The sequence below is a fragment of the Eublepharis macularius genome, chromosome 12, assembly GCF_028583425.1.
Source record: "Eublepharis macularius isolate TG4126 chromosome 12, MPM_Emac_v1.0, whole genome shotgun sequence".
In the NCBI taxonomy this organism is placed as follows: Eukaryota; Metazoa; Chordata; class Lepidosauria; order Squamata; family Eublepharidae; genus Eublepharis; species Eublepharis macularius.
In genome coordinates, this window is record NC_072801.1 from 13195864 (window position 1) to 13212593 (window position 16730).

Consider the following 16730-nt stretch of genomic DNA (forward strand, 5'->3'; position numbering starts at 1 on the left):
ACTACTGCCATGAGCTCAATAGGTGCCCTTGGGCAAGCCACGCCTCTCAGCCTCAGTTCCCCAGATGTATTGTGGGGATAATAATAACACTAACTTGTTCGCCACTCTGGGTGAGACACTAATCTGTCTGGAAGAGTGGTATATAGGCACAGTTGTTGTTGTTGTTGTTGTTATATATTAAAGTTCCTTTAATATAGGGTGAGGGTGAGATATAAATGGAATTCAATAAACACCACAGCTGCACTGCCTCCAAAACCACCCCCACTTTAAAAGATTTAATCTGTCCTGTGCACATATGCCTTGAAGGTGCAAAGTTGACTTAATACCGAGTCAAACTGTGAGTCCACCCAGCCTGCTGTGGCCTGACTAGCAGTGGCTCCCTGGTGTCTTGGGCAGAGGAAGATCTTCCTTGCCAGCTGTTGCCGAAGACTGCAGGGGACAGGGATTGAGCCTGGATCCCTCTGGGCATAAAGCCTATGATCTGCCACTGAGCCACAGTCCCTTTTCAAAGAGCTTTACTATTGGAGAAATGTGGTTGTGGCCTACTCATATCTGTAAGCTTGAATCCTGTGTCACTTGGTACCTTTTACTTGCATAACTAAGCAGGCGATGTAGAGTAGATGGTGGCCACAGCCTGGAATCCACCCAAGGTGCTCTGCCAACATTACAGTGGCAGCTGTGCCAAACATCTGGTCGCTTCCTTTGAGGACCATAGGACGACTGCGTGGCTTATGCATGAGAAATACAAAAACGAAACTTATTCTGATGCTCACTGTAAATGGGGGGGGGGGAGGGATCAGTGATTTTGAGACATAAAAAATAAAAGGAGGACAGAAATATCAACTTCAGCTTGAGGTCTAAGTGCAGATTGCTTGGGTTATCCTTCCTTTGCTTTTACTTGTGTAGGGTGGGCAAAGGCTCCAGACTCAGTTCTCCTATGGCCGCAGTTTGATCTCCTCTATGCAGACAGGCTTAGTGCAAGATATTTTGTTGCCCCAAGTGAGGTACATCCTTCACCTCCTGTGCCAGTGAGGGTTGAGGAGCAAAACTGAGCCCCTGTTGTGCTTCAGCGCCCTCCTTCTTGAGCACCCCTCCAGCGGTCACTTGAGTGGCTTCGCCAGAGAATTCTCCATGTATTTCTAGGCCTCTGCCCCTGCTTAGATTTGCTGATGTCTTTGAGCAAGTCACTGGCCACAAGCTACTGGAGAAAACTATGGCCTGAACATCATAGGTTTCCTTAAACAGCCCTAAGCAGGGCTTTTTTTCAGGGGGAACGCGGGGGAACGGAGTTCCAGAACCGCTTGAAAATGGTCACATGGCTGGTGGCCCCGCCCCCTGATCTCCAGACAGAGGGGAGTTGAGATGGCACTCCGCGCCGCTCAGTGGCGCGGAGGGCCATCTAAACTCCCCTCTGTCTGGAGATCAGGGGGCGGGGCCACCAGCCATGTGACCATTTTCTCCGCGGGCAACCCACTGAGTTCCACCACCTCTTTTCCCAGAAAAAAAGCTCTGGCCCTAAGTATGCGTTGGCTTACAGCCACTGTCTCTCTGCCTTAGTTTTGCATCTCTGAAATGGGGATAAGAAGTTCTCTCACATGATTCATTGTGGGAAAAATGATGTGCTTAAAATGGTAAAAGAAGCATGCAACTTTCAACACTTTTGTCTCAGTTTTATTGTTGTTGCTGTCATTTTGTCAGTGTAATTCATAGTGTACGGGCCCTTTCTGCTTCTAGAACCTAGACTGATGTTGATGGTTTTACAACATTTGGAACAAATAACGTATTGCCTAGAAATCTGATGTATTAAAAACTGCATTGATATATTTGCACATCCTCAACAGATGTTGCTCTGATTTAAGTTTATTAAGATGTTGATGCCTTTCAGATGTTGAGATTTTATCTGTTTTTGTCTATTTTGAGAGATAATACTTAATACATTAATGGAAATGAGGAGGGGGGAGCGTATTCATTCCCAGGACTACAAATTAGGCACATCTGCACCCTGGGAAAGCTTTTAATGTGAGTGCGTCTCTTTTTAATATTAAAGAAAATTGTAATTTGCAATTTTGACCACTTTTGTGAACTTTGAAAATCTTACCCTTTTGGTAATGGATGGGGAGACAGAAAATATCTGGTCCTGTCAAGCAGTAAATTGGCAGGGACAATTCATCTTCCAATCCAAAGGCACAATTCATTTTTTTCCACAGCTGCACCTGTTGGCCTGTCCTAGATCTAAGGCCTGGTCCTTCATTTATCTTGTTGTGTTTTTATTAATCTAAATGCTGCTTTTTGGCCAGGAGCCTCAGCATGTATAAGGAGGGGGATTCTTGTTGTGTGTGTTGCACAATTCTGCAGTCTCACAAATTTGGTGGATGAACCTAAGTGGCAGTAGATTTGAGGCTCTGCATTGCATGAACTTGGGGACTAGGATCGTGCAGCCTGTACAGCCGTAGACTTCTGTTCAGATTCTGCTTGGGACGCCACTGCGGGGGTGCTCGTGGCGCACATACCGCATGGAAAGAGTCAAAGACAATAGCTTGACATATGACCCTTTACACAGTCCTCCTGAAAGTATTCTTATCTTCCTGAAATCAAAGTTATTTCATCATTAGCCTTCAGGTGCTTTTCATTCTCGTGAGGCATAGCTGCTCAGGCTTGGTCCAAAAGATGCAAGCGCCTTCTCTACCCCCCTCCCTGATTTTTAACTTGTGCCAAGAGTGCCATCTTGTGGCTCTTCTTCTAACTGAGTCTTCTACACTCCTCAGAAGAAGAGGGATGCTCCCGATGTTCCCGACATGCCCGAAGAACCCCCTGCCTTTTCTCCAGAAGCAGCCTCCTATTCAAGCTACTTTGGGACCCACAGAGTAGGAAACCCGTGAGGGTACCTGCACCATGCCTCCTCCTGCACCGTAACAATAATAATAGCAACAACAATTGCACTTATATACCACTCTTCTAGACAGATCAGTGCCCCACTCAGAACGGTGAACAAAGTCAGTGTTACTGTTATCCCCACAATGCAGCTGGGGAGCTGGGCTGAGAGGAGTGGCTCGCCCAAGGCCACCTGCTGAACTCATGGCAGTAGTAAGATGTGAGGCAGCAGAGTGCTGACTCACAGCCCAGCCACTTAACCACTATGCTACAGCAGCTGGCATCTGTTGGCAACACGATCATTTAAATATTTTAGGAAAGGATCCCCAAGCAGGGCATCTCTTTTGCCAGCTTCGTCAATAAATTCAGAGAGGTGGCTTGGCTGGACTCCTCCTAACTCGTCTTTCCAGCTGCAGGGTGTACACAGCTGTCCTCCCCGATGGCTGCTGCCGAACACTGTGTCTTTCTCCTCGCTGTCGCGGTCAGCATTGCAGTGCATCTCTGTAGCGACTGCCACAGCGTGGTCCCTTTCTCTTTGGCTCTGATGCATCCCTCAACAGGCCTTGAGTCAGCGTGAACGAGTGAGATTAAGGGCAGGTAATGGTAAAACCTAATGCTTGGAGTAGACAAGGGGGAAGAATAACCATTTGCTTTTTACTTGGCTTGCTCATACAGAGAGCTTATTGCTCACCCTCTGCAGTAGCAACATGCAGGGCTGTGGTGTGCTGCGGAACCTGGGTATTGGTCCTTACGAAGCAGTAGGTAGAACTCTCTCCAAGGCTGTTATTGTACTTGGTGCTGGCTGAGAAGACTAGTATTGGCTGTCCATGTTGTGATACTACCAGGCAGAGCTTTTTTTCAGCTGGAACGCGGCGGAACAGAGTTCCAGCAATTCTACAAAATGGCCAGTGGTGCAGAGGGCAATCTAAACTCCCCTCTGTCTGGAGATCAGGGGGCGGGGCCACCGGCCATGTGGCCATTTTCGATGTGGGCAATTTAAACTTTAAAAAAACTCCCCCCTTGTTCCAGCTGACCCAAAGTGACGTCATTGTGCGGTCCTGAGTTCCACCTCCTCTTTTCCCGGAAAAAAAGCCCTGCTACAGGGTATAGGAAATGACTTACAGGGCGGGTTGGTTTGTTAGATTTTATCCTGCCATTCCTCCAAGGACTTGGAAGTGGCATACAGGATTTGTTCACCAATACACTCGTTTAGACTTGTCTCCATCTTGTGAGGTAGATTAAGCTGAGAGGGTTTGGTGGCCCAGTTGCTACACTTTGAGGTTCGTGGCAGAGTGGGGGTTTGAACCCGGGTCCCACCCTGTGCCACGCATTAACTACTGATGTGTTTAAGTATGGGAAGCATTTGATTGGGCGGTGTGCACAATATGCCAATGAATGAAGGCAAAAATCATTTTAAAATGGCCAGCTGTCCAAGGAGATTCTTCTTAAGCCCCGAGAATGGATTTAGCAGCTCCTTGTTTTGTAGAGGGCTTGGGGCAGTCTTGCACGTGGCATGCAGCAGGTGACCAGGCTGTGCCACTGAGTGGTCACTTAAACAGGCTTTTGACTGTCACATCGTAGTTACACATCACCTTTTTGTGTGTTTATGTATACAAAGAAAATGTAATGTAGGAAAGATGTTTCAGGTAAGGAAATGTTAGCCCATCAGTCCAGTCAGTTTGGGTCATTCTTATTCGCTGGCTCAATGTGTGCTATGAAAAGCTGGTAGGTCTAAAGGGGTCAAAAGTAGTTTGTTTGCAGTACACATCTTAGAAGAGGCATTCCTCCTTCTGTTGCACCTAAAGGAATGCCTTTCGTTACTGTTTTCGTTAAGGCATTAGTTGGAAAAAATAACGTCTTTAAATGCTGTTAACCGGGGCTTTTTAATAGCCAAGAAAAATGCTTTTTAGTTGATCAGTCTTAATTTATGAAGTGGCGAAACACAGCCGCTGTGGTGAAGGGTGAAGTGGCTCTCAGTTACCCGTGTCTTTCATTTGGCTCGTGCCTGTTAAGGATGCCGGTGCAGAATTAACAAATAACTCTTTTCTGCTTCCCCACCAGTGTTCCCAACTCCTGCCCCGCCAGCCCTCGTGGGGCTGGTTCCTCAGGGTATCGCTTTGTTCAGAATATTACCTCGGACCTGCAGTTGGTTGCGGAATATGCTGCAAAGGCTACGTCGGAGCAGCAGGTGGATGCATCCGGCGGGGACAGCCCGAAGGTGCGAGAAACGTTGCCTCTCCTTCCACTCTCTTGCAAAGGGAAACGTCCGTGTTAATGTATAATAACCTGTTTTGGTGGCAGGATCTCTGTTAGAGTGTCACGGGGGGCTCCTTGGTGTGCTTCAAAAGCCTTGTGAGTAAATTGCTGGGACACCGTCTGGACACTCACCCAGGCAAGAGTGGCTTTCTCTCTTTGATGCCTTACTGTCACAATAATTGAAGCTTTCCTTGGGGAAGGGACTGAATGGCAAGGGTGCTTGAAATCTACGGTTTCCTGATTTTCTACCATAAATTCCAAGGTGCCGTGCCTGTAAGAAAATCACTGAAGAGGGCAGATTGTTTGCACGCTGTGTTTGCCCCACTATTGCACATCCCATGAACATTGCAGAAATTTCAAAATAGTGAGCCGGAGAGACTTAAACTGCATATGACTTTGCATCGGGTTTTATATGAAGTGATAGACAATATCTAGTCCTGAATACCTGTCATGTGACAGAGACTACCAGGTCAGGAACTTAAGAGTGAGTCTCCCTGGGTGCGGGATGTAGAAGAGGAACCTGGCAACAGCCCTAAGACTAGCTGTGTGCGTTATCTAATAGGGAAAGGTGGAATTGAGCTCTAAGAGCAGGTGGGGCAAAGACAGCCAGCTAAGGCCTACTCGTGTAGGGCAGGGGACTAGACAGGGCCGAAGGAAGGGGGAATAAAAGGCCAGGGGAGAGGAGGAGAGATGGTTGAAATGGACAGGGAGACAGCTGGCAAGGCCTAAGAGGCCAGAAGGGACAAGGGAGGCAGCGTTCCTGACCGGGAGAGCAATAGTTCCTCTCTGAAACCCTGGCTGCCTCCCTGCCTAACCTTGGCCAGAGGCCCCAGTTAAGAATCTTGGGTGGGAGCCCAGGCCTGGGGGTGGGACCAGAGCCTTCATGGAGAGACAGGTGGAGAGGATAAGGGCTAAGTCAACCTTCAGGCTGTAATCAGGTGTTTGAACCTGGGGTCTGTTATTTTTGAAAACAGCAATAAGCCACTAACTTACCTGTCCCCCTGGGTCTGCCTGTTGGAGGAGATGGATGGAATGACCAGGTGGAGAAGCAGACCCCGACCCTGGGGGCTTCACACACCCCCTCCCACAAGCCTCTTTCCCGGAAAGGAAAGCAGAAGCAAGGCTGTGGGGACCACAGGGATGACCAGTCAGAATTTATGGACTGAGGCTCCCAAACAGCCGCTGCAAGGCAAATGATGAGAGCCACAGCAGCACCAGGGACTGCTTTGCAGGGAAATTCCTTACTGTTTTGAAGGTGAGGATTTTAGCAGCCTCTTCTCCATCCACGGAAGTGTTTACGTGGCATCCTTGTTAAAAACACCTCCCCCTCCTTGAAGAATCCCTCCACCTGGGGCTGTTTGGTCATGCCTTTAAGGCTAAAGGGAATCAAGTAACAGGATGCGGCCTGACTGGGGACTTTCTGTGGAAAATGCCACTTCTGTTACACTTTACCTTGAAAGGCATCTGCCAAGCTGGCTTTTACCTTGTTAGACAAGCTCTGGCCTAAATTATTAATGAACTGTGAAGCCGCTAAAAACTCCCTTGTGTGTGTCTGTGTTTGTGTTGCCTGTCTGTAGGATGAGTCCAAGCCACCCTATTCCTACGCTCAGCTAATTGTTCAAGCTATCTCGTCGGCCCAGGACAGGCAATTAACACTAAGTGGTATCTACGCCCATATCACTAAGCATTATCCGTACTACAGGACAGCTGATAAAGGTTGGCAGGTGAGTGTTTTACACCACAGAGAGGTACAGCTTGTTCGCTGGCTTAAAAGCCCGTGCTTTGGGATGACGACCTCTGTACTTCTGTTCCCCGCAGAATTCCATTCGGCACAACCTTTCCCTGAACCGTTATTTTATTAAAGTCCCACGTTCTCAAGAGGAGCCTGGGAAAGGCTCTTTCTGGCGGATAGATCCCACCTCAGAAGCCAAACTGGTGGAGCAGGCATTCCGAAAACGGAGACAGAGGGGTGTGTCCTGCTTTCGAACCCCCTTCGGACCTCTCTCTTCTCGGTAAGTTCAGCTCGATGGTAGAGCAGTGGCGGGGACATCCATTTGGCCATGCAAAGGCAATTCCAGTTGTATAATCCAGAGGCAGTCTGCAGAATTCATGCATGAAGCAAATTTTGTTATATGCAGTCAGGCACTGAGGATGGGGAAGGAGCTTGCAGTTGAATCAGTGAACAACAAGGTGTGTGATGAGGTTCCTGTTAGCCCAGTGGAGAAGCTGGCAGTGTGGCTTGCAAAATGAATGGGAAGCACACTTGCAGTCTGGCCCAAACCCTCCCCTCGCCCCCTCTATGTCGCAACTTGCTTTATATCCGTACCAGCTGGAACCGCCATTCGCCTTAATTGCAGGTTTCCCTTTAACCAGAGTTTGAAGGCCCTACTTACAGGGGAAACTGGGTTAACGTTAACTGTTGTCCTGTGACAACGTAGAATTGTGATTGAGCCTGTGGTATGTCAGTCTGGGGCTGCTGACAAAGAGCTTTGCAGCCCGGCGCTCAGAGCCTTTCTGTGGTTGAGATTAGGTTGTTTTTTTCAGCAAAAAAAATTATTCACAACAAAGCATTAGATCTTAGGTTCTGTAGAAAGCTTATTGAGTTCTCCTTTTTCCTTCTTTATTTATATACATTACCAGGGCTTTTTTTCAGGGGGAACGGAGTTCCGGAACCTCTTGAAAATGGTCACATGACTGGTGGCCCCGCCCCCTGATCTCCAGACAGAGGGGAGTTGAGATTGCCCTCCGTGCCGGCACAGAGGGCAATCTCAACTCCCCTCTGACGAGATCAGGGGGCGGGGCCACCAGCCATGTGACCATTTTCTCCGAGGGCAACCCACTGAGTTCCGCCACCCCTTTTCCCAGAAAAAAAGCCCTGTACATTACTCAAAATTAATGAAGTAATTCGGACCCCCCGCCCCCCAATAATGTATTCACCCAGAGGCTAATACCAGCCTGGGGTCCGTGATTTTGACATTATTGTAGCAAAGCTTGATGGAAAAAGTGGAAGATTTTAGAGGCTCTTCCATTTCGTAACACGATTTTGCTTCTAGCAAGCACTAGAAAGTTCATCTTTGTAAAATAAAAGTTGATGTTTTCCAGAATCTGAAGGTAAACAGCAGGTTGCATGCGAAAATCCTGACGACTTGATTCGTATCTCCATCAACACGAATATTAATGCTGCGTGTCTTTATTCAGAGGAGTCAGGCGTGTTAGTCTGTAGTCGCAAAATAGTAAAGAGTCCCGTAGCACCTTTAAGACTAACCAACTTTACTGTAGCATAAGCTTTTGAGAACCACAGCTCTCTTCATCAGCACAGAGGTACAGAGAGGTGCTACTGGACTCTTTGCTATTTTGTGTCTCTGTAGTCAGTGACTGAATGCAGCTGTTGACTCAGCATGTTCTTTTGCTTCCAGGAGTGCCCCTGCCTCCCCTACCCATCCTGGCCTGCTGTCCCCTCACTCGAGTGGCCTACAAACTCCAGAGTGCCTGTCCAGGGAGGGCTCGCCCATTCCACATGACCATGACTTTGGCTCAAAGCTGGCCTCTGTTCCGGAGTATCGGTATTCACAAAGTGCACCTGGTAAGTAGCCAATGGAGCATCTTAACTGGGGCTGAAGTCCGTCAGTATACTTGGATCTAAGTCATAGTTGTTAGGCGTGTGGCCTTTCAAAGCATCTAAGGGTTTTAAAAATACTTCCTGCTTTAGTGTTTAGTTCAAAATCAGGCTGTGTTTCTAAGAAAATGTCTAGGTCATCTTTCCCAAGGTAATTTATTTATATGTGGTGGGAAGTGCCATCAGGTCACAACCAACTTATAGCTACCTCATAAGGTTTTCAAGGCAAGAGTTGTTCAGAGGGGGCTTGCCATTGCTTACTTCTGTGTATCGACCCTGAACTTCTTTGGTGGTCTCCCAGCTAAGTACTAATCGGGACCAGCCCTGCTTCCCTGTCCCAGCTATGTATGCACTTTCTCAATGTCTCCACCTGATGGCAGCATCTCCTTTCCCTTTCTTAGCTCGCTCTGCACTCTCTAAATTTTACCAACAAATGGCATCTTCTTTCCCTGTCTTAAGCCATGCAGTTTCTCAATTTTGCCACCAGAGGGCAGCATCTCTCTCCCTGTGTTGTGTGTGTAAATTGCTGTCAAGTCACAACCTACTTATTGCCACCCCATAGGATTTTCGAGGCAAGAGATGCTCATAGGTAGGTTGCTATTGCCTGCTTCAGTGAGCAACCCTGGGTCTGTCATTCAGGTATGAACAAAGGCTGTCACGGCTTAGCTTCTGAGATCTGACAAGATCGGGCTAGCCTGGGCCATTATACGGGCTCAGGTCAGCCAGCTCAGTTTTCCAGCTGCATTATATGCGGGCCCATGACTCTTTGGGCAGTCGCTGCCTACACAGAGATTGCTTGTGATCACATGCCACTTTTTAAAGCCAAAAAAATTAGACTATTGATGCAGTAGCCTTAGTAGCCTTTTCTATTAACCACATCTAAAATAAAGCACATATTGAACTAAGCCAGTTGGCTCCTGACAACTGAAGCAAATTTCTCAGTATAATTTTTTTAAATTATGAATTGATCTTCTAAGCAACAGGAGTGAAGTGACCAGCTGGGGTTTTTTTTGGCAGGGGGGGTGGGGGGAGATGCCATGACAGAGAAGGCCCTGGATCCTAGGAGCCACTTGCCAGACCCCCAGCTGTAGGGGCCTGGGTCTCCCCTGATCACTGTTTATGAAGGAACCCTTCCTTCCACATGGTCCTAATGTATTCACACACGTTTGCAATTTGTTCTGTTTTCAGTAATGGGATCTCTCTCCTAGAATCATAGAGTCATAGAGTTGGAAGGGGCCATACAGACCATTTAGTCCAACGCCCTGCCCAATGCAGAATCAGCCTAAAGCATTCCTGACAAATATTAATCCAGCCTCTTCTTGAAATCTGTCAGTGAAGGGGAGCTCACCACCTCCCTAGGCAGCTGATTCTACTTTTGAACTACTCTGACCGTGAAAAAGTTTTTCCTAATATCCAGCCGGTCCCTTTCTGCATGTAATTTAAGCCCATTGCTTCGGGTCCTACCCTCGGCTGCAACTGGAACAGCTCCTTGTCCTCCTCCAAATGACAGCCTTTCAAATATTTAAAGAGAGCAATCATGTCCCCCCTCAACCTCCTCTTCTCCAAACTAAACATTCCCGAGGCCCTCAGCCTTTCCTTGTAGGGCTCAGTCTCCAGACTCCTGATCATTCTTGTCGCTCTCCTCTGCACCCTCTCGATTTTGTCCACATTCTTTTTGAAGTGAGGCCTCCAGAACTGCACACGATACTCCAGGTGTGGCCTGACCAAGGCAGTATAGAGAGGGGCTATGACCTCCTGCGATTTCGACGCTATGGCCCCTTTGATACAACCCAGGATTGAATTGGGCTTTTTTGCCACCGCATCACACTGACTGCTCATATTCAGTTTACAGTCCACTCTTACCCCAAGATCTCTTTCACGTATACGACTGCCCAGATGTGTATCTCTCTCTCTCTGTCAAGGTTGCGGGGCAAAAAGAAAGGGAAGTTATTAAGCTAGGATATGGGTCAGAGGGGCTAGGGACATGGGCTGGAACAAAGTAGCTAGATGGGAAGGGACGGAGAGCTGAGTCAGTAGTGCTCAGCCCTTTCTGGTTTCTAAAACTTTGCTGTCAACCTTCCACGCTCTTCTGCAGCTGTGCTGGCTAAGAACCAGCTTTTCTCTTTTGTGTGAACACTGAGGTGCTTTGATCGATGGAAGCCTTTCTTCTGCCAGAGAGTCAATGCATTGTTTCTTACAGGTTCACCTGTAAGTGCCCAGCCAGTCATTATGGCTGTCCCTCCTCGGCCATCTGCCTTGGTAGCCAAGCCAGTCGCCTACATGCCGGCCTCTATTGTGACTTCTCAGCAGCCTTCTGGCCATGCCATTCACGTCGTCCAACAAGCCCCCACTGTGACTATGGTCAGGGTGGTGACCACATCTGCAAACTCGGCGAATGGATACATCCTGACCAATCAGGGGGCAGCAGGCGGAGCCCACGAAGCGGGTGGAGCAGTCTTGGACTTGGGGGGCGAGCCTCGAGGTAGGATGCCAGGTGCAGGACTGCTCAGCTTCTATTTGTTGCTCTTAATTGGATATATTTTTACAAAGTGTTGAGTGTCTTGCTGTGTGTGAATAGCCATTTTGCAGCAGAGGTTATTTGTGAAGATAATCCCCTTCCTTACCAAAATGTCTCTGCAGATAATATTTGTGAAAGTTAATTATGCATTTGTGACCATATCTGGGGGTTTTATGGTGTGTGGTGTGGGCATCGTGTCAAAGTGGGGGGAGAGGTGTTGCACAGAAACTATCTGCAGTCTCCTCCACATGCACCAGGTACGAAAGGAATGCACTTAGTTTGTTCCTGTGGAGCAGGAAGCAAGAAAGGTCCTGCTAGACACCGTGGTTGACTGATGAGGCCAAAATTTGTGGATCCACATGAGGGAACAGAGAGTGGTTTGGGGGGCGGGGGGAGTGGGGGGGAAGAAACTGCTTTCTCCATCAAATACCATTTTTGTGTGCCAGAAAAATAATGGTTCCCTCTTTATTTCTATCTTTGCGTAAAAAGAAAAGGAAGTAAATGTGGTTTGCAAACTTTATGCCAACTTGTTTTTCCGTAGGGATGGATGAGAAGCCGGCCATCGCCTTTGCCGCAATACCCACTGCCAGCCGAGTCATCCAGACGGTTGCCAGTCAGATGGCTCAGGGTGTCCCCGGACAAACAGTCACTATTCTCCAACAAGCAGCACCCATGACCCTTGGACAGCACCAGCTCCCTGTCCGGGCAGTGACCCAAAACGGGAAGCACGCCGTCCCTACCAACAGCATACCCAGCGGTGCTTACAGTACGTCTGGCTCTCCTTTTTAATTCCGAAACTTTTTTGAAATTTGTCTTGAAGACATAGTTTGTGCAGCAACACTGTGTAATCCACTTTGAATCTCAATGAGAAAGGTGGACTATAAATAACACAAATACATAAATATGAAACATGCCAGACAGTTGTTTGTTTGAGGCCTGCGTTGCTGCGGAGCTTGGTTGCCACAGAAGGACAAGTTCGTTTTCACTTCTGTGGCATGGAAACATGGCAAAGTCCCATATCGAGCAAAGGTGAATGCTGCAATCTGTGTGAAATGTAAGTGTACGTATATGTACCTGTTTTGTATCTGCCGGCAATAAAGAATAGCCAAGAGTTGCACGCTGCACTAAATCCTGCCCTGGATTACAGACAGTCCCGCACAAAGTGAAGAAATCGCTTTCGAAACGAGGGCCGGAGGACTGATGGGTCCAGAGGCTGCCCTCAGAGTGGAAATTTTGCACCGAGTGCAACCCTGGTCCAAATCTTTCTGTGCAGAGCCTATTTGTTTGCATTTGGTATGTCATGAATTCCCTGCTGCAGAAGCAAATTGCTGGCTGTAAGAGATGAGGAAAAGAAATGGTTCCAGTTGGGTGGGGGGGAAACATAGCATGAGGTCCTGGGTTCAGTTTCTGACCTCTGCAGTGAAAGAGCAGGACCTCTCTTAGTGGGGCTGGGAAAGGGCTGAAAGAGCACCTCAGATAAGCAGTGCTCAGACAGCATCCAGGCTGGTATTTCTATCCCCCCGCCGCCCAAAGGCCCCCAGTAGGGCTTTAAGTTTCTGTCTTCTGAGGTGCAGTGGTAATTGTGTGCTGTTTGGTTTGGGGAGGATCCTTAACTCGTATAAAAATCTCACCTGGCATTTTTACTGAGAGTAGCGTGGTGCGGCTTTGGCTTGGCGTTTTGCTGTGTTCCTGTTTGGGGTCCGATTGGGTACAATTCATTGGCATCTTCCAGAAGCTGGTTTTATTTCACTGACGCAAAGCTGGTTCATTTCTATTTATGCGTTGTTGAAAATGTATTGGTAAAAAAAAATTAAATCCTACAGACAGCTACTCAGCAGCTTCACCAGTCTGATGGAGCGCGAGACCTCAGACCGAGCGTCTCAAGTGCAAATTAGCAATTAATGGTCACAATATATAGTAGACCGTTTTCTAAATAGCAGTGAGTAGCAAACCTCCTGCATGTAAATGCAGCTGCTTTCCTTTGAGTGGTGGCAAATTTTTGTGCTCTGGAGGGCTTTATCAGTTTGGTCTTGTTTACTACACTGCTGAAAACTTCATTTCCCTCTCGCCTTGCAATCCTTAGTATGTTTTAATGGGATGTGCAAGCACATAAATGTGCATTGGTTGGCTTGTGTTTTATATACCCAAGCAGGGGGGTGGCACTTCTGACTAGCCGCCATTTCAGGTTCGTGTGGTTGCCTTTAACCATGGAAGTTCTACTCTGAGTCTTCTTTCTTTTCAACTAAGAAATTAGGTCTGGCAAGAACAGCTTGAGGCAGAGTCTTTTTTTTTTAATTTTATTGGATTAGAAATTATGTAAATATTCAATACAATCATTCCCCTTTAAATAATTTCAATTCTAACCCCCTCCCTTTCCCCCCCCTTTTGTTGACTTCCAACAGTTTTCCAACCCCTTGTCTATCTTTTTTCTTACTCATTTCAAACTTACTTTATGCTATTAAACCTGTACTTTCATTCTCTTCTAAGCTTATATATTATATTATAACACAATGCTACCTTTATTCCCTTCCCCTTATACCTTATAAGGCTAACTATTACATTCCTAGCATATATTCTTTAATAATATATCATTTTATCCATTTTCTATTCTCTTACTTAATCACCATTCTCGTCAATATGGGTCAACCAATTTGACCCATACTCCACATGTTTCTAAATGCTTCTATAACACTATATACATTCAATATAAATCAATCAATTTAACTTATATTCTATATGTTACTATATACTTCTTTCCCTTTTCCACATTACTTATATTCAATCTATTTAAAATATAATTTATCTGTTATACCATTATATGCCAGAAATATATTTGGTTAACTTATACCCTTATAGTTCTTATAATAACACCTCTATTGTTTAATACTATATATGGTAATCAAATAAAATAATTGCTTAGAACTTCTTGTTTAAATTCCCTCCCCCCGGTAGAGTCACTTCTCTCTTCTTTTATTGTATTTCAGTAATTTTCAAACTGCCACAGTTCTCCTCCCACCTCCCATTTTTTCCCCAGATATTGTTTCAGCTTCTCCCAATCCATATTAAACTGTCCTGGATCGAGATCTCTCAATTTTCTTGTCATTTTGTCCATTTCCGCCATGTACAGCAATTTATAAATCCAGTCCTCAGTAGTTGGCACTTCTTGCACTTTCCATTTTTGCGCGTATAAAAGTCTAGCCGCTGTTGTCATGTAAAATAACAATGTCCTATATTGTGCTGGAATATCTTCCATTCCCAAGTTCAGTAGCAGCAGTTCTGGGTTCTTATTAACTTGAAATTGTAAAATCTCACTTATTACTTCTATTATTTCCCCCCAGTACTGCTTAGCTACCTCACAAGTCCACCACATATGATACAAAGATCCTTCATGCTTTTTACATTTCCAGCATTTATTAGACATATTCAAATTCCCTAGCGCAATTTTCTTTGGTGTCAAATACCAACGATAAATCATTTTATAGACATTCTCTTTAATATTGGTGCATGTTGTGGTCTTCAACGTTTTTTTCCACAAATATTCCCACGCCTCCATTGTTCTCTTTGTTAAAATTTATTGCCCACTTCACCATTTGAACTTTAACTGTCTCATCTTCTGTAAACCATTTTAACACTTTATAAGTCTTAGAGATTTCCTTTTTATCCTCTTGCAAAATTACCTCCTCTAATTCCGAATTCTCCATTCTTATCCCTCCCTTCACACAGTCTGAATTATAAAGATCTCTAATCTGTCCATATTGAAACCAATCATAACTTAGAGACAGCTCCTCCTGCGTCTTAATTCTTAATTTAGAAAATTCTATTCGTGTTATCTCCTTATACGTTAAACACTGTTGTTCATTATCGACAGTTCTCAGGTCTAATACTTCATATGGAACCACCCAGGAGGGGATTCCATCCTGTAGGTAATTTTTGTACTTCTTCCAAATTGTAAAGAGGCTTCTCCGGATATAATGGTGTAAAAACATAGAGTCTGCTTTTACTTTGTCATACCACAGATATGCGTGCCATCCGAATATTTTTTTGTATCCCTCTAAGGCCAGTAGTTTGCGGTTTTTCAGTGTCATCCAGTCTTTCAACCACACCAAACAGATTGCATCATGGTAGAGTCTTAGGTTGGGCAGTTGCATTCCGCCTCTCTCCTTTGAATCCTGCAATAGCTTGAGGCAGAGTCTTGATAGCAGGTCCACCAAACCACAGCATTAACTGGTTCTTTACGGTCACAGAAAAGCTTCCGGTTCAGTGATATCAGTGCTGTGAGTTATGAATTTTGTGTCTGCTGCTGTTTTGGTGTTGAGCTTTCTGTTGTGTTATTAATCTTACACGTCTGTTGAAGGAGCACTGAAAAACTAACAGATTCCCCTGAATCCTGTTTGGCAAAAGGCATGGGGAATTTTGGAATTACTTTAACTGAGTAATAAAATATATTTTTTTCTTGTACCATTGGCCTGGCCTTTGGTTTGCCAAACATTGTATATTATAAAGCCCTAGGCCCAGACATCCTTTTATGAATGGGTGAATGGTGGTAAGTAGGAAGAACAGAGAATCTGTTTGTCTGAAAATCCTCCCTTTCCTCATTTTGCTCAGTAGTAATCTGAGACCCACATGATAGCTGATGTGTAGACCTGGGGCTGTCTGAGAGGGTTGTCGGACAAATGCACATTCTCCGTTTTATGCTTGTACAGTATTTATGTGAAAACCTTTTCCTCTGTGTCTTCCCCAGCCCTCACAAATCCGTTGCAGCTGCTGGCAGCCCAAGCCAGTTCCTCCGTTCCTGTGGTCGTCAGCCAGGTGGGTGAGGCTGGGACTAAAGATGCCGCGGAGCCTCTGAACGAGCCAGACGTCAAAAGACCCCGGATCGAAGAGTCCCGAGGAGCAGCTCCTTTGCAGTCCACCACCGGCGTCATCACTTCAACAGCCCCTCAGGGACAAGCAGCCGGGGAATGAAAAGCAGAAGTGCTCTGCAAGGCAGGCGGCACGGGGGCAGGGAGGGGAAAGTCAAAAGGGGGAAAGACTGCAACTGTAACATCTCAAGCTTTCAGAAAGAGATTTTTAAAGCTCTTTTTAAGTAAGCGTTCAAAGGACAGACTAGCCATTCTTAGAATCTCAAGGTGCCAAACAAAGGGGAAGAATCTCCACCAATCTATACTTGGGCATCTGTTCTGTCTTTCACTTTGGAGATCTAATTTTCACCCTTCCTCTTTTAGATTAAAGAAAATACAGATAATTTTGATTGTATGACTGCTGGGGTGTTGTTTTTCATTCATTTTCTTCCCTCCTCTCTCCCTTTCCTAAAAACACATGGAGTATATGCTAACATATGACAGATGCTGGGTAGAAGCATCTTTGTGGGGATGGGGGACATGCTTTCTGGTCCTTGAAACTTCTCTCTTGTACACATGCATGTCTTTTCACCACCTCTCAAAGCTTCAAAACAAAATACCAAGGAAC

The 16730-nt window shown here is 46.0% G+C and overlaps 1 protein-coding gene across 1 annotated transcript in view; it reads left to right on the forward strand.

Moving 5' to 3' along the window:
- Nucleotides 1-16517, forward strand: part of FOXK1 (forkhead box K1) — a 59682-nt gene extending 43165 nt beyond the window's left edge. Inside the window, exons 3-9 of the mRNA XM_054992360.1 lie at nt 4933-5089; nt 6705-6851; nt 6946-7139; nt 8544-8710; nt 10944-11225; nt 11803-12027; nt 16003-16517. Of these exons, the coding sequence (XP_054848335.1) occupies nt 4933-5089; nt 6705-6851; nt 6946-7139; nt 8544-8710; nt 10944-11225; nt 11803-12027; nt 16003-16226 (1396 nt within the window). The 3' untranslated portion in view covers nt 16227-16517. The remainder of the gene's footprint in view (nt 1-4932; nt 5090-6704; nt 6852-6945; nt 7140-8543; nt 8711-10943; nt 11226-11802; nt 12028-16002) is intronic.
- The last annotated feature ends 213 nt before the right edge of the window (nt 16518-16730 follow it).